We start from the raw sequence: 21248 nt of genomic DNA on the forward strand, positions 1-21248 counted from the left end.
AAATTCAGCTTTACCATGCAGGGTCAAAAAATATATACATTTCAAAATATATTCAGTTAGAAAGTGATTTTAAATTGCAATAATATTTCACAGTGTTAGTGCTTCTTTTTTATTTTAAATTTCCTTTTCACATAAATGCAGCCTTAGTGATCGTAACAGACTTTGAAAACATAAAAAATCGTACTAACTCTTTTGAACAGTAGTGCATTTATACACGTTTGTCATGTAACACGTTTATGCTCAGGATATGAATGTTGACAGTGTCAATAGTGTTTCATTACATAAGCCTTTCAGGTTCATTGGGATATTTACATGTATTTACCAGAAGCAACAGGGTTTGACCACATATTGGTTTTTGATGATGATCAGCTTCATCTACCAGATCTCAATCTATGAGTAGTTCTCTCACACACAAGTGTAGATCTATGACAGAACAGGCAATTGAGCAATAGGTCACAGAAGGACAGAGAGCAGGAGGAGACAAGGGAAGAGAGAAAAGGGCCAGTTTTCAACACATGCAGCCCTAATGGACACTGCCTGCTTTCTCCACTCCAACAAGTGAACAATGGAATTGTTGGAGGCGTCAGGAGAAGGCACAATAACTGCATTATTGTCCTTGACTTGACCTTGTGTATAAGAAGAATTGAGCAAGAATGCATTTCAGTGGGAGAGGAAATCACAGATGACAGGGCAGGAGTTTCCTATTTTTGGCTCACATTACACATTTTCATGAACTGACATTTTTAAGAAAGCCCAAAGGGTGAAGAAAACATGAAGGAAAAATGCAGTTTGGAAATTCACAAGACAATCAGACAGTGTCTATAGACAGACCCAGTTTTAGGAAGTATAAATCTGCAAGTCTTGAATAAAACTTGCCAAACAGCATGAGGAGCAACAAAGTGAAGGTAAGGCAACGTATTTTGCTCATCCTACACTTTTATGTATCTACAAATGCAGGCAATTTTCTTTCTATATTCATCTTTCTATATTCATTATTAGTTTTTTGTTTGTTTTTGACTAGCAAATGTTAAAAAGGCAAGATATTTCCCCAGTGTGATCAATTTATATAGGTCATTTTTTTGGAGCAGTTAAATAAGGCCATTGAACACTCGTACATGATGCTTCTATATAGTGTTTGCCAACACTAAGAGCAAGTATTACTACGTCAAGGTCTGTCTTTATATTTCCTGCATTCTTTTAACACTCTCAGGGGCGTGTCCAAGCATGTCACTAATCTGTTATACCTCTGTGTCATTTCCTGAAAGTGCATATGTACAACCTAAACCACACTTGAACTGAACTAGAAAACTTTGCTTAACCAAACGATCCTGTTTCAGTTGTTCTGTACACTGACAATGGGCAGAAGACATCTGATGTTGTGGATCTTTACTCTGTGTGTTTCACTCGATCCCACAGGTAAGATACTGGATACACCAGTGCCTCTGCTTCACAATGACTGATTAACTCTGCTGTCGACTCTTCAGCTGTTATAGTGAATTGCGCTGAATAAGTCAAAGAGTTCATGAATTGACATACAATGGATGATATACAATGCAGCATTTGCTCTGCATGATATATATATATCTTTATGTATAACAAATGTATTGTTTCGAGGGGTGACAAGCAGAAAGGCGTAAGTGACATTTCACCAACTTTACAGGAGGGCTAAAACAAAAAATACCATAGCTTGATTGTGTACTGATTTCAATTGTTTATAATATAAATTTGTACACTCATGGATGACAGTACTTTTGCCAGTAGCAAATTAAGAGCTTTCATTATATATATATATATATATATATATATATATATATATATATATATATATATATATATATATATATATATATATATATATATATATATATATATATATATATATATATATATATATATATATATATATATATATATATATATATATATATATATATATATATATATATATATATATATATATATATATATATATATATATATATATCCATTTCTCCCAAAATGTCACTTACACCCTTCTGGTTCTCACCCCTCGGTTTATATTATTTTAAAACTGTATTGTTTTACATAATTTCAAATCATTATTGCATATATTAGATAATGTTCCCAAGGAAACATGAAGCAATGAATTCATATCAAATGACTGGTAACACATTAGATTGTAGTGTATACGTACATGTAAATATAACCAAATACAACTGAACCAATACCAAAACAGTATGATAAATAGTATTAATACTAAAAAGGTTCATTCACAAGCATATTATGTATTAATATTAATTTAGTACTTAACTATAATATAAACTGTTATCAATTCTTTTTGTTTTATTTAATCTCCCTGTCATGTTTTGGTGCATATTAGACTATTTGATTACATGAAAGGGCTGCAAAAAAAGTTCAAGCTGTCACTGGGGCTTTATCTTTTTTTTTTTTTTTATTACAGCTTTGTACCCCTAAAGAGTGCATTTAAATATGTGACTAATATATATACATATTAGTAAGGTACATATTTGAACCTTTTGAAAACGTGATGCTGCCCCACTGACAGCTTTCATATCATTTTTTCTGAGTGCAGTTAAATGCCTCAGGCTTAATAACAGCACACCCTTTGATTAATGCATTTGCTTCGTATCAGATTTGAGACAGATTGTGTTATTACTGATGTTGAAGCTACACCCTAAAAAAAAGTACCATGCTTATCTATTCTTTGCAGAGTTGAATTTGCTAAATTGATGAAACATTTGCTGCTGTTGAAACAAGAGCACGAGCTATTGTTTCCCCCTAATGAACATTAACAACAAATTTTGGTCCCACTTTATATTAGGTGGCCTTAACTAACATGTACTTACATTTAAATTAATCATTTGGTACAATGCACTTTTTGTGTACATACATGCTTTGACATTGTACTTATATTTTTTAAAATACCTATATGTAATTACATCTGTACTTAATTTCTGTAATTACATTTATAATTACACTGTTGACCCATCCCTTACACCTTAACCAACCCTTAAACCTACCCATACCACCAAACCTCTGACTAACCTTACTCATATTCAACGTCAATAGCAGCAAAAGTGTTTGGCAATACAATATGACCACAATAAGTACATTGTACTTATTTTTTGATGTAAGTACATAGTAGTTAAGGCCACCTAATATAAAGTGTGACCCATTTTTATTAGGGCAGATTTTATTACAGCAAATCAAACATGCTTTAAGGAAAAAAAGAAGATCAAGTTTGGACAGAGATTATTGTCCATCAATTTTGCTCATAACATTAAAATAACAGATCCCTGTAAATGTGTTGGCAGGAATCACTTAAACCAGCACCAGCAGGTTTACACTTGTGCTTTTACTAAAATATTTGGATCAGTTGGAATAGTTCTGACATCTAAAAGTCTACATCTACAGGCTATATATTTATATATATTAAAAAAAGCATTACTGTATGTTTGTACTTAATGACTAATCTATGATTCAGTGTCTATAATTCCCTCTGTTTGTCCATCTGCTATAGTCGGTCACATTCCTGAACTAGATGGAAAAATGGTGTATGAGATTGTTCAACCAATCAGATTACATGCTCTACAAAAAAGAGACTTAAATGTGAGTTCTCATCTACCCACCTCGAAATTTCATGTTTCAATATTTTAATCAAACTAAATTTGATTTCTTTCCATTCCCTGCAGTCAAGACCTGACACAGTGAAATACGCTATGACACTGGGTGCTAGAGACATTGAAATGCACCTCCAGAAAAATGAGTAAGCCTGCTCCTCAGTTACTCCTTTGTCATCATTTTTGTATGTCCGCTTATTGTCATTAAGAAAAGTTCCTCATTGCATGTCATTTTAAAACAGCAGTTCCCACATTACATATTGAGATTTGTCCATTAATAAATGTGTGTTGGTCAACAGTGGCCTATTGACGAAAGACTATAGCGAAACTTATTACACTGAAGATGGGATGCTTGTCACAACCACACCTGAGGATCTGGTATTCTACAACCAGTATTACTAACATATGACAAATATAACATACAATCCATAGAGTGAGAGACTTATTTAATACTCTTTTTCTTCCACAGGACTTATGCTATTATCATGGGAAAATAGTCAATGACAGTAAATCATCGGTTAGCATGAGCACCTGTGATGGATTACGGTAGGGAAACACAATTTTAAAATACTTTTTACTTTTACAATCACATATTAACTTGCTTTAACAGAAGTACACACATGCATCTTTAAAAAGCTTCTTTCTACAATCTCTACTGCTATTACTATTACTGCATACAGTCAGTTTGTTGCCTCAAGCACGTTATTCACTTTTCTGCAATGAACGGAAGTTACAGCGTGACTTGCGTTTTCTACTTAGATAAACGAGACATGCAAATTTCACACGGTTTCCCAAGGACCCCTGATTAAGTCACCTCTTGTGCCAATTGCTTTGATTTCACCAGGCTTATTACTCTCTGTAACCAGGCCAAAAGCCCCATACAAGAGACACTACAAAAGACATTGTGCCCATTATGTGAATTGTCTTCACAGAGGCTATTTCCAAACAGAGGAGCAGAGGTTTCTGATTGAGCCGTTGTCCGAGGATGGTGATGGTGACTATGCTGTCTTTAAGTATGAAGATGTAAATGAAGAGACGCCTAGAGTGTGTGGAGTCACCAACACTACTTGGGACGAGAGTGAGGAAGGTGCTCCTCCACGCATTCTCAAAAGTCGTTCTCGTTCCTCAGTAAGACGGTCTATTCGTTTACTTTAGCATTGTAAAAAGCAGCAAAACAAAGTTAAAGTTTCACAAGGATTAACCACATTCAGACGGGTCATGTGATAAAGTCTTAGTCATTGTTTTGCCATGTTAAGGTGACGAACGCAATAAATTGCAGAAGTCTGAAGTGCAAAAAATGTCCCAGATTAACATAATTAGTTAATATTTTTGCTACTGAAGTAATTATTCTGTTGTCTGTTCTCTATTTTCCATCTATTTACTTCCTTTTGATCAGGGGCCAACCTTTTTCCAGCAACAGAAATACATCGAGCTCTTCCTAGTGGCAGACAACAGAGAAGTAAGAGTGGGAATCAATGCACCTTGATGAAAAAATGCAGCATAACTTATCTAAAAAATGATTCACAGATCTTTTTTTTTTTTGGATGATATCTGACGTTCTAGTACAAAAAAAAAAAAAGATCTCTCACTAGGTTAAAGCAACGTACGTGGTATTTCGTGCTTGTTCAGCATTGTGGTTTTTATAGAATCAAACTGTTTCTAAATTTGTCACAGTACTTTTAAAAACACTGATGCTAACAGATTTCAGAAAGTGTGTCCTAATAGAAGTGTGATTGAGTGAAAAAATGCTTGGATTCATCATTCGATTTTTGTTCCCCTTCAGTACAAGAAAATGGACAGCGATCTTCAGAAGCTGAGAAAGAGGATATTTGAAATCATCAATTACATCAATAATGTGAGTCACTGATGATGACGCATATGTTACCAAAAAATTCCAGCATGCCAACATTTATGGATCATACAGCCAGGATATTGCAGCTACAACCTGTGATAACAAGGATTCTTATGTCTAATAATTAATCACATGACTAGATACAGATCTTTGCCATCTTATGATGAGTACTGGCTTAGTACTTTAGTTAAAACCATTTATAGTGTCGCACTAGTACAAAACAGGTATAGAGTGCGGTCCAAAAATCGAAAAACCTGAGATTTAAAAACTTGTTTCAAAAGTGATTTAAAAAAGGAACACAATAATGAGTAAGAAAAATGTAAGATTCTGCATTTCTAGGTTCTAGATTTATCACATTTTTGACAAGGTCTATGGCGTCCTTACTTCCACTGAAGCACACAAGATGCAAATCATGCAGGATAACATGGCTCAAAGTTTTCCACAAGCTTGTGATTCAGTGTCAGTATTTTGCATATAAAATACAAATTGTAACACCCTGTGATGAATAGCTTATTGTACTATGTTGATTTTTTTAATAATACAATTTGTCATTTAAAAAAGGTATCAGAAAAAAAAATAAATAAATAAATAAAAAAAAATCGCTAATGGTTTCAGACTTTTGGACCCCATTGTTCACAAAATAACATACAATTCTCTCTTTCACTCTTTTCTTGGTGTGCAGGCATATAAAGAAATCAACACATTTGTTGCTCTGACTGGATTTGAAGTCTGGACAGATAGCGATAAGATAATAGTTTCGCCTGTTGCTGGAGCTACCTTGGACAGCTTTACCAAGTGGAGGAACAGTGATCTTGTCAAAAGACAACAGCACGACAACGCCCACCTCCTTAGGTCAGTTTGCATGGGGAAAATAAATATAATATAGTTAATCAGATCAGCTCAGAACTTCTCCAATTCTTTGTCTGCTCCAAGCTGCGCTATGTGTTTTCTACTTTGAAATGGTTTAGGAACTGAAACTGGAAGAACGCAGACTTTAACCACTAACTAAATGCAACCCAGCAAGTTAATTTGAAAGTGGATTAAACATTGATTTTTTGTTCATCTCTCAGTGCAATCGACCTTGATGGAGCAACTGTGGGTCTAGCATACATCGGAACTCTGTGTGGAGGTCTTTCAACAGGGATTGTGCAGGTACTCACTCATAACAAGTCACAAACATATTTGCCAATAATATGTAATGAAACTTGCATGAATGAAAATGAACAAAATATCTGGTAGGATCACAATAAAGGAAAGGGATATATGCAGAACTGCAGTATGGAGATGGTTTATTAATTCATGAAGTAACATATGAACAAATACATTTGCATGTTTTTCACATGAAGAGAATTACTTCACATTAATGGAGAAAGAGGAAATATTTTCTACCACAGCATACTGATAAATCACCATGGTCTCGACTGTAGTGTATCTCTTATTCTTTACTTCATGCCAAATTAACCTTAATACTTCATCATAATATAGACTAAATTTGAATGAAAAATCTAATGTTGAGCCAGGACCTATAGTTGAATACTAACTGTTTATTCCTCTTCAAAGGATCACAACTCTAAGGCTATAGCAGTGGGGGCTACTTTGGCCCATGAGATGGGGCACAATCTGGGCATGAGTCACGACGGCAGCAGCTGCGTTTGTTCTGATGGCACGTGCATTATGACAGCTGCTCTCAGGTACTTACCGTGTACCAGTTGAACTTCATTAGCTTAGTATTTGTTTTAACAAATCTGCAATTTATACTGTAAAGTTTTATTTTGAAATTTTTGGAGAGCCTAAAACAAAAGCTCTGAGCAAATATCACTGCTCCATATCTCCGCAGCTATTTCATCCCTCAACACTTCAGCAGCTGCAGTACTGATAACTATGTAGACTACCTGAACAGCAAAAACCCAGAATGTCTTGTGAATATGCCCAAACCAAAAGAATTGATTCAGCCACCTGTATGTGGAAATGGATTTGTGGAGATAGGAGAGCAATGTGACTGTGGAACAGTGCAGGTAAGCGGACTAGGGTGTCTTATATGTCAAATTTATATCAAGTAAATTACTCAAAATACCAAAGTAAAGCACCAAACAAACTTATTTGTTGAAGGGTACTGAAAAATGTAAATTTAGAATCACATCTATATACTATCAGAAGCAAGATAATGTCAAGACTTGCGCAGACAATCCTCAACAGGAATGTTATTCAATAGGCTATACTCTACATTTGACCACGAATCACTAAAATAGAGTTGTGTTTGGTGTTTATTGTGACTACAGTAGGAGATGGGATTGTCAACCTCTCATATATCTTTCTCAGCAGTGAGCAAAAATGAATGTAATAATTACTGCAAATCTGTTTAAACATGCACTACATTAGTCATCTCTTCTTTTTGGCCAGAAATTGTGTAGGATGAACAGCATACTTTTACTGGATGTTCATTCATTCATTGTTTGACATGTAAATTGCTTTCCGAGAGCTTTTCCAGATTCTTAGAACTTGTACTTAAAATACAATTTATTATGTGGCCGGAGCAAACACACCTAAAATGCTAAAATAGCTTAAGACACAGGCCAACTCATTGTCTTTATTTCACAACATGTAGGAGTGTGCAAATCCATGCTGCAATGCCACCACCTGCAAACTGACAGAGGGCTCACAATGTGCAACAGGGGAATGTTGTGGGAATTGTAAGGTAAGATTCAAAGAGTTGGGGCATTTTGCGGTAACATTCATCAAATCAATAGAGTATCAGAGTAACACAGCTGCTTTAGTACGCTCTATACGTTTTAACAATTCAAAAATAAAGAACGCCCATATCTGGCAAAATCTTTATCACTAATAATAAATCGCTTTCATGATCAGCCCAAATGCTCTTCTTTGTGTAAATGGAATATGTGCAACTAAAGGGCTCTGGTTCTTGGAGCACAACAAAAGATTAAAAATGGACTAGACTTATCGCACTGCGCTGAAACTGTCTCAAAGTTGCCTCATACTAGTGGTTTTGAATTCCGCTCTCCTGCATCAGGCAGTGATTGGAGGAAAATGAATCGAGGGGCGCTCCCTCTCATAAATAATAAATAGAATCAAATGACACTTCTCCATGGGTTTTCGTACCAATTTTTAAATCGGATGAGACAAAATATAATCTTAATAAAGAATACATTAAAAATAATGTGTCATTGTTTTCAATAATTTCGTTCATTTATAGGCCTACTATTAACTACCAATAACCTGCATGTTTTTCTTCCTCCCCATCAGATCATGTCAGCCGCACATGTGTGTCGTTCAAGAAATGATGAGTGTGATTTGCCTGAGTCATGCACTGGAAAATCGGCCGAGTGTCCTGAAGATGTCTTTACAGTCAATGGACTCCCTTGCAAGAATGGGAAAGGCTATTGCTACAATGGCCAGTGCCCACAGAGAGAGGAGCAGTGCATTAAAATGTGGGGTCCAAGTGAGTACGGTAATATTTTGATGCAACACAATAATAGTGAAAAATAATTAGTGTTGAGCCCCAAATTTTTCTTTTTATTCAAATAAATAAAGCTGCTGTGGTGGCTCAGGACTATTGCTACAACCAGAACACAAGAGCGGAATACTACGCCTTCTGCAAACGCAATGGCGATAAATATATTGGATGCCAAAGACAGTAGGATTTTACATTCATCAGTCCATCCATTAATCCCTTCACATATCCCTTCACTGTCTGATCAAACACCAATCTTTTTTTTGTCTGTCTGCAGAGATGTGATGTGTGGAAAACTGTTCTGTGAAAATGGCAATGAAAATCCCAATTATGGACGGCTAGTAAAATTCAGAATGTGTAAAGCCACATTCTACAGCGATCCTGAAAAAGATTATGGTCAAGTCGACACTGGCACCAAATGTGGGGAAGGACTGGTAAGGTTTCTAGATACATTCCAGTTATTCCCAAACTTCCTTGTAGTTCAATAACAATGAATTCCTTCAGTCACCTCTAATAAAATAAAATTTGTAGTTTTGCTATCAGTAAGCATTATAATTTGCCACTCACTATGTGTTTGTTTTCTCAGGTTTGTAACCTGAACGAGTGTGTTGACCTAGAGACGGCTTACAAAGCAACAAACTGCTCTGCCAAGTGCAGAGGCCATGCGGTATGACCCAAAATATGCCTCTCTCAAACACTAACTTCTCGTTTCCTCATAAAATTACAAATAGATTAGATTAGATAAACCTTTAATCGTCCCACATTAGGGAATTTCCATGTTATGTTTATTTTAAATTTTTTTAATTTCAGGTCTATTAACCTAATATTCGTTCATAAGTTATACACACTGTACATCAGAAGTTGTAACTTGATTTTAGAAAAATGAACTTAAGTGTATATACTACAGGTTTGTGACCACAGAAAGGAGTGCAGATGTGAAATTGGATGGCTGCCTCCAGATTGTGAAACACCAGCAGAAAGTGAAGGTTATTCAAAAGGTAGTACCACAGATACTGCATTCAAAATAGCCTCATATTGATTTAGTTTTGAGGATCACAAATAAGATTTTTTGCCTCTTTGCATTTCTAGGTGTGATAATAGCCATTGCTGTGGTTGTCTGTGTCCTGATTGGGATACTTCTAACTGGACTGGCCGTCTTCTTTTACAAGCGCAGAAAGAGCACGCCACATTCACTCGGGTAAGAGTATAGGAAACCAACACTTAAACACTGGGGGAAGTCAATAAATCGATTGTATTTAATGCTGCTGTTTTCTTAATAGCCATCCAAGGCAGCAGAAAGTTCATGTAGTCGACATCCCTGACTACAGCCTTCAGTCGACACCAACTCAGAAGCCATCTCTGGTAACTTGCAGTCACATATGATGAAATTTCACCATCTCATTTAACAACAAACACAGTCTATACCCAATGAAATGTGAAAGCGTTATCAGGACTTTGTGATCTCTTGTTTATTCTTAGGGAATAAGGCCTACAGCACCTCCTCCACCTCCACCCTCTTCAGTTCAATCCAGAGCTCTACATAATGACTACCTAAATGCACGACAGGTAGCAAAGCTAACTCTACATAATGTGTAATGACTGATGTTTACATCAGTATTTAAACTTATAGTTCAACCTAAAATGAAAATTCCTAATGCTGTTTTAAACCAATTATGACTTACTGTCTTTTGTGGAACCCATATGTGCAGCACTTTTCTTTTTTTTTTTACATGCAACAGTAGTAGATGGAGATCAGGGACTGTCAAGTGCCAAAAATGATGAAAAAGCATTGCAAAAGTACCAGTAGTCCATGTGACTTTTGAAATATTCAATGTCCACTTGAACAAAAATTTAATTTTCACTATATATATGCAGTGGTGGAAAGAGTACTGAAAATATATACTCAAGTAAAAGTACCATTACCTTCCAAAAAATGTAGTTTTGAGTAGAGTAAAAGTACTTGTCCAAAAAACTACTTGAGTAAGAGTAAAAGAGTAGCCTATTTAAAAGTACTCATGAGTATTGAGTAGTGAGTACTGAGCTGTGGATTCTACCCGTCATAATAACTGCTCTACACTGCAATTTATACATGTGTGACCCTGGAGCACAAAACCAGTCTTAAGTCGCTGAGGTATATTTGTAGCAATAGCCAAAAATACATTGTATGGGTAAAAAAAAAATGATTCTTCTTTTATGCCAAACATCATTAGGCCATTAAGTAAAGATCATGTTCCATGAAGATATTTTGTAAATGTGCTACTGTAAATATATCAAAACTTCATTTTTGATTAGTAATATGCATTGCTAAGAACTTCATTTGAACAACTTTAAAGGAGATTTTCTCAATATTTAGATTTTTTTGCTCCCTCAGATTCCAGATTTTCAAATAGTTGTATCTCAGCCAAATATTGTCATATCCTAACAAACCATACACCAATGGAAAGATTGTTTATTCAGCTTTGTATAGATGATATATAGATCTCAGTTTTGAAAAATTGACACTTATGGTTTTGTGGTCCAGGGTCACCTTTAAAAAACGTTGTACATTCAGTAATTCACATTATCTTGTTTGTCATAAAGAATGAAGAATATCTATAATCCAGCAGTTTTGATTGATTTTGACTGCCAACTCTTTAAAACACATCAAAACAGCACGGAAACAGTATTCAGTTGAAGAAGAGATGAAAGTTATTCTCAGTACACTCATCCCCATTTAAATCAAAGTTTGAAAAATAGATTTAAAATCACGTGTAAAGCCACTGAGGGCATGCTGTTGTTGCACATAAAATATTAATGTTTAGAATAGTGCAAATACAAACACCATTAGAAACTCATAGTTCAGCATCACACAGCATGATATGGGTTAAAATGAGAGCCCATTTCTCTCCAAAACGGTGCCAGTTGTAGCGTTTTGCAATACAGAAACAAGAAAAACTAAACTTGATCATTTATGTTACAATTTTAACAAATGCCCATTGTTCTAGAAGGATGGCATCATGTACATTACATGTACATATACATTACTCGAATTGTTATGTCGATAAAACAATTTGTAAGGAAATATGCATTAAATAAAGCATTTCTGGGGAAACTTTTTCAAAAGAGAACACAAACGCACGTCTCTTGCTGAGCCGCGGCGGTCTCGGTGAATCAGCAGCATGCACAACTGAATGCAACAAAAAGTGTTGAACTTGAAATTTGTTTATGCGCGAGTGCACATGCTAAATGAAGGTGGATTGAATAAAATGGATTTAAAAAAAAGAAATTAAAAAAAGTTTATTAATGAGCTGCAGTTTTATTACATCACGCGCTGACACAGATGCAGTATTAACGCCACAGGTCATCAATAAGGTGCAGATTGGTCCTCAATTGGAGTACAATATTGCAAACCGTTTTACAGTGTTTCCAACACACTTTTTCACAGCGCGCATCACACGCTCAAACTCATCAAAAGTCAACAAGTTCAACAAGCAAAAACTTATCCAAGTGACTGCAGCTGAACGCGCGTGATAGAGACGAAGCAGCGCAAATCGCGCGGCTCTTAAGTGAATTTACTGAATGTGGCACTTGCGGGAGTTAACACTGCACGCAATACCCGCAACCTCACACCAAATTTCAGGTCGTGTAGATAGGCAAGCATATATACAAATCATTTAGTAAGCAGAAATCCAAAATTTACCTTATTAGAGGAAGCTGTGACTGCATTGATGCTTGAGGAATGCACTTCCAGCAGCCATGATAGACAGCAGTTGGCGATTAAAGTTTTCTATGCAAAATTTGATTTGACGAAAGTCACGAGACACTATCTCCCTATCCAATCATATTAATGGATAAAAATAAAATTAAAATAAGCATGTAACGACCACAAACGGATAAAAATAGCGGAGTAAAAGTACCGATACATCACTTAAAATGTACTCAAGTAAAAGTAAAAGTCCACAATTTTTAAACTACTCAAAAAAGTACAATTACTGATAAAAACTACTTAATTACTGTAACGTGAGTATTTGTAATTCGTTACTTCACACCACTGATGCAACCAAACTGATTGGGAGATCCTTCATCATGCAGCAAGATAATGACCCAAAACATAGTGCCAAAACAACAAAGGAGTTCATCAGGGGCAAGAAGTGGAAGGTTTTAGACTGGCCAAGTCAATCTCCACACTTAAACCCTGTAGACTAGAGTATGCATTTTACCTGCTAAAGAAGAGACTGAAGGGAGTAATCCCCCAAAACTGAAAGAGGCTGCGGTGAAAGCCTGGAAAAGCATCACAAAAGAAGAATGCAAAAGTTTGGTGATGTCAGTGGGTCACAGGCTTTATGCAGTTATTGAAAGCAAAGGATTTGCAACTAAATATGAAGTCTTTTTCACTTTAATGTGTTAATTCTATCTGTTCCAATACTTTTTGGTAACATGAAAAATGGGTGGGTTCAAACAAAAGGTGCTAAATTGTGTATCAGATCCAGATGAAAATATCTGTAAAAAAAAAAAGCTGAAATGTTAATCTCTCATCTCATATTCATCTTTTGATGTCAAACCCAAATGTTTTCAGTCTACAGCAAAAATAAAGGAATTGGCCTTACTGTTCCAATACTTTTGGAGGGCACTGTATATATATGTTACATTGTAACAGACTAATTTATTGACTGAAAATGTAGCCTTAAAATTTTGCTAAACATCCTTGGTCACCATTGGTCACACACCTTGTTAAAAACAAGGACGAATTTTGGTTGCACTATACTGTTATGCTTCCAGTCTGAGGCTAAGCAAAGTTTTATGAAATGATAAAGATACTATATTTGACAAACTTACATTCATTCATTTAGCATTGCCATTTATTAAGGGGAAGTTGTGGCCTAATGGTTAGAGAGTCAGACTCGTAACCTAAAGTTTGCGGGTTTGCATCTCAGGACCGGCAGGGATTGTCGGTGAGGGGAGTGAATAACCAGCGCTCTCTCCACCCTCAATACCACGTGCTACCAGGTGCTCCAACTGCTCCCCGGGCGCCGCAGCATAAATGGCTGCCCACTGCTCCGAGTGTGTGTTCACTGTGTGTGTGTGTTCACTTTGTATAGGATAAATGTTACCATACTTGCCCACGTCACATCACTTTCACTTATTTATAAGAAAATAAGAGAATACATTATAATTTCTTTAGAAACACAATATATTTTTCTGCATATTTAGAGCCTTGTTGATTCTCTCCCTCGCAGGCCCTGAGACCACCTCCTCCAAGGGTGTGATGTTTAGCACCTGTCAAACCTCAAGAAGTGGAACCAGTACTTTGGATAGTCAGTCCCTCCAAAAACCCTGCAGATTGGATATAAGTGTGTTACGAGCCTGAGGATTAGTAAACCAACAAAACTAAATGAATTTTAGTGTAAAACATTGTCCTTGAGTGTCATGATGAATTTATGTCATGTTTTGGTTTTTAACTGAAAATGGGATTTTTAAATTTCACTTTTATTTATTTGTAGTCTGTTTCTGCATAATTGAGCCTGCCTTCTGTATAGTAATGATTTTTATGATTTTCAGTCAGCAAAGATAGCCCACTCACTTCCACAGAAAGCTCACATTATAAAGCTAATTTTCTAGTTTATAAAATTTCACAGCCCCCTCTGTAAAGTCACTACCTCTTTTAGATGTGATTCTGTTCTAGTTTTTCATTGCAATATCAACTTTTTATGCTTAAAAATGGCTTTTAAATGCTTTAAATAATTCACATTTTTGTAGTTACTGTTTAGATTTATATTTATGAATGTTTTGTACAATGAATCATTTTATGAATAATATGTTTTGTAAAATGCAATGTGAATGTATGACTGAAATATATTTGCATGTTGAATCACATTCAGATTGTTTTTTAACCAACTGATTAAAAATCAAGAAAATATGACCAAACATGAAGTCCACAGTATTTAAGTTTTATTTGTCTTAACCGATACATCTACATAATATCAAGAAATTTATGGTGGCCTCGCGTTACAAGTACTTGATAAAATGGTTGTTCAATAAATCCCCATATTGTATTTATAATGATGCTATAATTGTGCATAAACAACATTTTTACACATTCCCACAGACGTGTTTCAGTGACTTCACTGAGTCTCTGAGCCTATGAAGGCCTAATACTCAACAGTTCATCTCTTGAATGCAAACAGAAACTCAGGAAACTTCCTCATCCTTCCGTTAGAAGTTCATGTTGCCAGCTCACACCCTGTTAAACCATTCAAGGAAAACAGTAGAACTGATCCCAGATCAGCTGCTTAATCTCAGTACTTCCATTGATATATTTGAAATACATGCAAAAAAAAATGTAGCAAATGTCCCCTTTAGAGTCCACAGACATACTGAACTGATTTGATTCTGCAAAACACATACACACTTCAGAAAATGCTGTATATTGGAAGGTTGCACTGAAATCACATTTATTTGTCATAAAAGCTGAATTCATACGCCTAAAGATGAGCACAACATATCGGTCATATCATTAGATTTTTAAGAAAAAAAAAAGTCTTATGTGAAGAACCGGTCCTGTATTTAAATAAAAAATAAAAGTGAAAAACTTGGTCTAAATAAAACACAAAAAACATTCTACAAATTGAACTATTGTCTAAAATATACATTTCAAATGCTTCCAGAAAATGGGGTGGGTTGCTCATGTGCATAGCATCAGATATTCAACACCATCGCAAACTCATGATTAAACTTGCTTTAAAACCAGATGAACTTGCTGCTCCTGTTCAAAAGAATGAAAACATGCATTAAAAGGCTTAATGCTCTTCCTCTATAGTCTCTTGAAGTTCTGTATTTCAACAGTAGGTGGAGACATACCACAACATTCCCTAACCCTGTTAAAACAAGCAGCCATATAATAAAAAACCTTACCACAATTACCTCACATAGTGTTACAGCTCAAACCACCAAGTCAGTTTGTGACACGTTTATCAAGCTTAGCATGCTTTGCTAATGTCTCAAGCACGAACTGGATGAAGTCGATAGTCTGTACGAGCGAAAGCTGAATACTTTGCTTTAAGTGATGGCCTGGAGGACATTCTTTAAAGAGGATATTCAATATTATGTGTAGGTGTTCTCTATTTACAATGACTTGCGTTTAGTGCAATATTCCTCATTACCTCGCCATCATACCCTAAATTAGGGTTGGTTAGAGCTCTGGCAGCAAACTCGTCACAGCACACACACAAAAAAAGACTTTGGCTTTTGAGTCGATCAAAACAACTTCACACGTCGCACATTGGCTGTTACAAGTGTACATGAGCTTATAAGCATACTAACGGATTTCACTGTATATATTAACAAATAAAACTGGTTGGTTGCATGCCTATCTCATCTATCATCTTTTTTAAGAAACAGCAAAAAGAGAAGTGTGGCAGAAAGAAATAAGGGAAAGAGCCTGAAAGACTGTCAAACAATATTTCTAAAGAAACTGAAATAGCTTCAAGTACAGATGCAGAAGTAAGATTACGTGATGCTTTCATAAGACATGCTTGGTTTTAGAATCAAACAACTTTTGTTTAAATCAATGTTATGGCTGCTTGCATGTGATGTGTCACCTGGCTGTATTTAGACAAAAATGCTAGTTTTTCCAAGTAGAAATAGACACATGGAACCCAAAACAGCTAATATTTTCATCTTGCTTGAAACTGAATAATATTAAGATATAAAATATTTTTCAATGAACCTACAGTTACTTATTTCCCTTAGCTTTTTTTTTTTTTTGTCTTAATAAATCCCTTACAGACATACTTATTGATAACATGCATCAGTATATTCAGTCAAACCATCCCTTGCCAAATACATTGCGACATACAATATTATAAAAGTGGGATTAACTAGATCTGATCTGTGCAGCATCTTAAATCCACATCTCTGCTCTCGAGTTACAAAACTGTAGTTTAAAGGTTGACACATTGTGACTGTATACCTGTTTTTTGCACACTTTCAAATGTTCACTCATCTTTAAAATGTTGCTATCAAGTACATCTAATACAATTCATTTAATAAATAAAACCTCATGTTTGAAAGTGATTTCTCTCTCTGTCTGTGGAATGATTCCTCTCCACATCCCAGGCCCTCCTCTGCAGGATGCGGCAGTTGAGGGGTCTGTCTTGTGGAGATCGTGGCAGAGAAAGAGACAATGCTATGGAGGAGAGGAAAAGTGCAAAACCTCCCCTTACACATTCCCGTCAGTGCCGTTTTTCTCATTGGCAGCGTTAACTGTGGTACCGTCAGGTTGCTGGCCGTCCTTGCGAGGAGGCATCCGTTCGTTTATTCGGTCCAGGCCACGAGCTTCTTCGAAGTTGCGGATTTTCCGTGTAGGAGAGAAGCCTTGGATGGCTACACGGGAAAAAAAGGAAAATGAGGTCGAGAAAAAAAAAACATTTGAGACAATTAACAAACAGTGTGCCATTTACTGAAATAAGTTCACCTTTGGGCATTTGCAGTGATCAAAAAGTCTATTCATTGAATGATTTAACCATGGAGAAAATACAATTGTGGCGCTTTTAAAATGGACTAAATTATTCAAATCAAACATTCATGTCACATGATACACAACACCACATTTTTGCCTCATGTCATGCTGTGTACACTAAAGTTCAAAGGTTTGGTACTGGTAAGAGTTTTTAAGTATCTTATGCTCACCAAGGCTGCATTTATTTGATCAAAAACACTAATATTATGAAATATTAATATATAACTTAAAATAACTATAATTGTATTATTTTAAAATGTAATTCATTGATGCGATGGCAAAGCTGAATTTGGTGCTTAAGAAAAAAAAAATCTTATTATCGATGTTTGGGGGAAACAATTTTTTTAATGAATAGAAAGTTCAAAAGTACAGCATTTATTTGAAAAATAAATATTTATTAATGTCTTTACTGAAACAAATGTCTGATGCTGATCAATTTAATGCATCTTTGCTGAGTTAAAGTAAAAAAATTAAATAAATCTTACTGATCCCAAACTTTTCAACAGTAGTGTACAGTATGTCCAGTAAATTAGTATAAACATAAGAATATAATTTCAAAAACCAAACAGGAAGTATAAAATGGTGGCAACAGCTGTAACTTGCAATTTTACAATTATGAGATGCAGTAAAATATCTCATAAAATATACAGAAATATAATAATATTTTAAAAAAATATATCTTTAGTTTATATCATTTGTCATTTTATTTATATTGTGTTTATCGCAGGTCATATGTAACATTTTAGACATTTTATTTATATTGTGCAAAAAGAGAAAAAAAGTGCATTGAAAAAAATGGTATGGAGTGTCAATTCACTTCAATATTCTGAAGATATATGATGTTACATATCACATACCACAAAAAGAGCAGAACACGTATTTAACCAAACAACATGCACAGACAGGAAAGCTGATTCTTGCACAACTAACAGGCTTATTATATCCTATGGCATTTCTGAAAACACCAGGCAACTGCCGAGGTGAATCATGACCGTTTCCAGTTGACAGAGCAAACACAAAACGCCCATTCAAGACCAGTAAATATGGAGATGCAGCTGATCTTAGAAATCAGGTCAGTAACTCGAGTGTCTTGCTCTGGCACACTTAATATTTGACGCCAGAGCGTTTGTTTGTGTTTGTCTGCACAATAGCTTAGAGCCTCGGTACATTACAGCAGCGGGCGAAAGGCCTCGGGCAAGAGTGTTACGCGTGAACGGGAACAGACAGTCTTAGGAGAGCAGAGTCGTAACGAGATTAGAATCTGAAAATGCTTGGTAGAGGAAGGTCTTGGCCTCTCCACCAATCGCATGGCAGCATGGGAATTAGCACGCTCTAGCCAGGGCCCGGGACTAACCAGCAAACCCCTCCGGTCAACAGGCAACAGCTAATTAATGAGGTGAAGCAGAGCCTTGTTACCTCACTGCATGGATGCTTTCAAGTGTCTGCATCCATCATTTACCATTAAAATAAATAAATAAATAAATAAATAAATAAATATCGGCCCAAAATCATTTCAGGCTCTTTTGTAGTTTTTCTGAATCTCATACAGGAAAGAAATGCCTTTATGAAAAATGTGAACTGCTGCGTTCAATTCAATTGGTTGGTGCAAGAATACAGATTTTCCAAGATTCGTTTGAGATTTGCACACACACACACACACACACACACACAGACGCTGAGGTGAACGGCAAGGCACGAAAAGACACAAAGGGGAAGAAAGCACAGCATATAGGGGCAGGTACATATGACACAGTACTGGCAGCGTACCTCCACCCTCCTTTGCTTCTATGGCGGCTGTATTAGCAAGCGCAGCAGGAAGTAGCCCAAAATGAATGGAGAGAGAGGTTATATCAGTGTGATTACATTACACCCCAAGCATATTAACCCCACACACCACAGCAATGCAGTCATATTAGTAGTTAAAGAATCCAACAGTAATATAAACAGTGCACAGAGCAGTTAGAGAGGAAAAAAGCAATTAGTTCTTTCAACCAGAGTGACTGTTTGGCCAAAATAAAACATAAAAAACTGATTAATCAATACTGGGCCACAAAAAGGCTACAGAACTTAAAAAAAAAAAAAGGTTTATGCATCACTGAAAAACACTTTCAGTTGTATTAACATACATTTAGGTGTCGGACTCGCCTTTCAATCAATATTGGTCAACACTACCAGATACACAATGTGTCAAATATTAATAAAAAACACTGACACATATGAGTGAATTAATTATATTATCCTATATTAACTATATTTGTACGTATATTTTTAACTACAAAAAAAAACAAAAAAAAAAAAACAGTAATTATAAAATTACAGAACCAAAACTATAAACTCACTAGAGAACTTCAATTTGAAAATACTACTACATATAGAGATCTTGAATAAAAAGTTTGATTTATATTAAATATCTATTTTGAATTGATCTCTGATTTGGAGATTTATACAGGCAAGAAATTCAGCCAGACACAACTAATCTATTCTGTATCGGCTGATGAGAGAGGATGGAAGTCAGAAAACCAAGCCATCTCCAGATATATTATTTTCAGACTATATAGTTATGGCTGGAAATGTCCTATTGTCTTCTCATAAGATGAGGCCAACAGCGTCTTAGTTTCTTTAATATTCCTCTCTGTTCTGCAGGTCGGGCTGGCTTGATGTCTGACCCGCACAGACAATGAAGCCAGCCTCTTAAAGGTCACTGAATTTTCTATATGTACTTCAAACAGTGACATCCACCCACTGTCTCCCTCTGATTTTCCTCTCTCACTCCATCACTACTCACTTGCACAAAGTTCCCTACGCTACTGGCCTTTAATGACCTTTAGTCCTGGACACCTCGCTAACAGATTTGTCTACTCAAGAGCGGACAGGTCAATCCAGAGAGTCATGATGTGGCTCTCATGACAATCAGCCTCTGATTGATTCTCTGAGATCTCAAGAGTCTCTGTAGTGCAGGTGGCTAAATCACACGGCTTAATGTGAGCCTACAGGGAAGGGCTTTACACAGCACACAGGCAAATAATCGGTGTAAACATTGCATTAGTTCATAGGTGGACAACAGGATGTAACAGGTGTTCATAGTGCAGAAAAAAGGCTTGACTGTGTTTGTATAATTGTGAGAATAATATATATATATAATTATTATATAAAATAAATTCACCAAATCAGTGAAATTTAACTTGTGAAAATAATGTCACAATGTAAAAAAAATTCTAATTTAATGGTCCTAAAAACATTTTCTTTTTTATTGTATAAAACATTGATTTTTGACCCTGACATTTTCATGAGATTCACCCATTTAAAAGCCCAGCAATACGGATCTGAGTGGCTGGGGGTGTGGGCAGTAATTCTGTAGCTAGCACTGGAAGTTGCTAAGAAGTGCATTAAGCAGTTGGACACAGCCCAGAAAAGCTCACGCAGTGGAGATGGAGAGCACAACCCTCATCAGTATCTGTCGCTATGAGCTCTGATACAGTTCAGCATGAGGGGTAGAGACATATCATATTCATTAGTGTCTCGCAAGCCAAAGCTCATTCTAGCTGCTGCAAGCTGGTACTTTCTGTTTTTGTAAGAGGGTGATGAGAGCAGTGCTGGATCACACGTGGCGATGATGATCCACTATGACTTCCGGGTTGGATGCGAGAGGCCTAAAAACCCACTTTACTAACCTACCATTACAAAACATGCTCACTTACCATTCTGTAAAGTCTGCTTGCCTCCAGACAACACTCCTAGAGGTAGCGTTCCGGTTGGGGTGAGCCCTTTGAGGGTCAGTACACTCTCGCTCTCTTCCCTGAGGCATAACAC

At 36.0% G+C, this 21248-nt stretch overlaps 2 protein-coding genes across 5 annotated transcripts in view; one reads left to right on the forward strand and one right to left on the reverse strand.

Annotated features, from left to right (window-relative positions):
- Window positions 1-883: 883 nt before the first annotated feature.
- LOC306870123 (zinc metalloproteinase-disintegrin-like berythractivase) lies at window positions 884-14849 on the forward strand. The gene is made up of 23 exons (XM_079417198.1): window positions 884-905; window positions 1338-1416; window positions 3521-3609; window positions 3693-3766; window positions 3920-3998; window positions 4090-4166; window positions 4553-4748; window positions 5017-5079; window positions 5404-5475; window positions 6155-6324; window positions 6543-6624; window positions 7033-7163; window positions 7310-7487; window positions 8078-8167; window positions 8734-8929; window positions 9022-9124; window positions 9219-9375; window positions 9528-9608; window positions 9849-9939; window positions 10031-10139; window positions 10222-10303; window positions 10421-10507; window positions 14158-14849. The coding sequence occupies exons 1-23, from the start codon at window positions 885-887 to the stop codon at window positions 14185-14187; spliced, it is 2337 nt and encodes a 778-aa protein (XP_079273324.1). The 5' UTR covers window position 884; the 3' UTR covers window positions 14188-14849.
- LOC306870124 (serine/threonine-protein phosphatase 2B catalytic subunit gamma isoform-like) overlaps window positions 14849-21248 on the reverse strand; it is a 40158-nt gene continuing 33758 nt past the window's right edge. For 2 of the 4 annotated variants that reach the window (XM_079417202.1, XM_079417201.1), the window contains exons 12-13: window positions 21137-21234; window positions 14849-17302 (exon numbers count right to left, since the gene is read on the reverse strand). In XM_079417202.1, the coding sequence (XP_079273328.1) occupies window positions 17139-17302; window positions 21137-21234 (262 nt within the window). In that variant the 3' untranslated portion in view covers window positions 14849-17138. Of the gene's footprint in view, window positions 17303-19205; window positions 19233-21136; window positions 21235-21248 lie in introns of all 4 variants that reach the window. The other 2 variants (XM_079417199.1, XM_079417200.1) reach the window with 2 other exon arrangements.

This window comes from Barbus barbus, assembly GCF_936440315.1.
Source record: "Barbus barbus genome assembly, chromosome: 5".
NCBI lineage: Eukaryota > Metazoa > Chordata > Actinopteri > Cypriniformes > Cyprinidae > Barbus > Barbus barbus.

What these genes read in the sequence shown, in the direction of transcription:
- LOC306870123 (XM_079417198.1), top strand. Translation starts at nt 885, where the DNA reads ATGAGGAGCAACAAAGTGAAG. An exon ending in AAAGTCGTTCTCGTTCCTCA is followed by an intron (nt 4,749 to 5,016) that starts GTAAGACGGTCT and finishes CCTTTTGATCAG; the next exon opens with GGGCCAACCTTTTTCCAGCA. An exon ending in TCATCAATTACATCAATAAT is followed by an intron (nt 5,476 to 6,154) that starts GTGAGTCACTGA and finishes CTTGGTGTGCAG; the next exon opens with GCATATAAAGAAATCAACAC.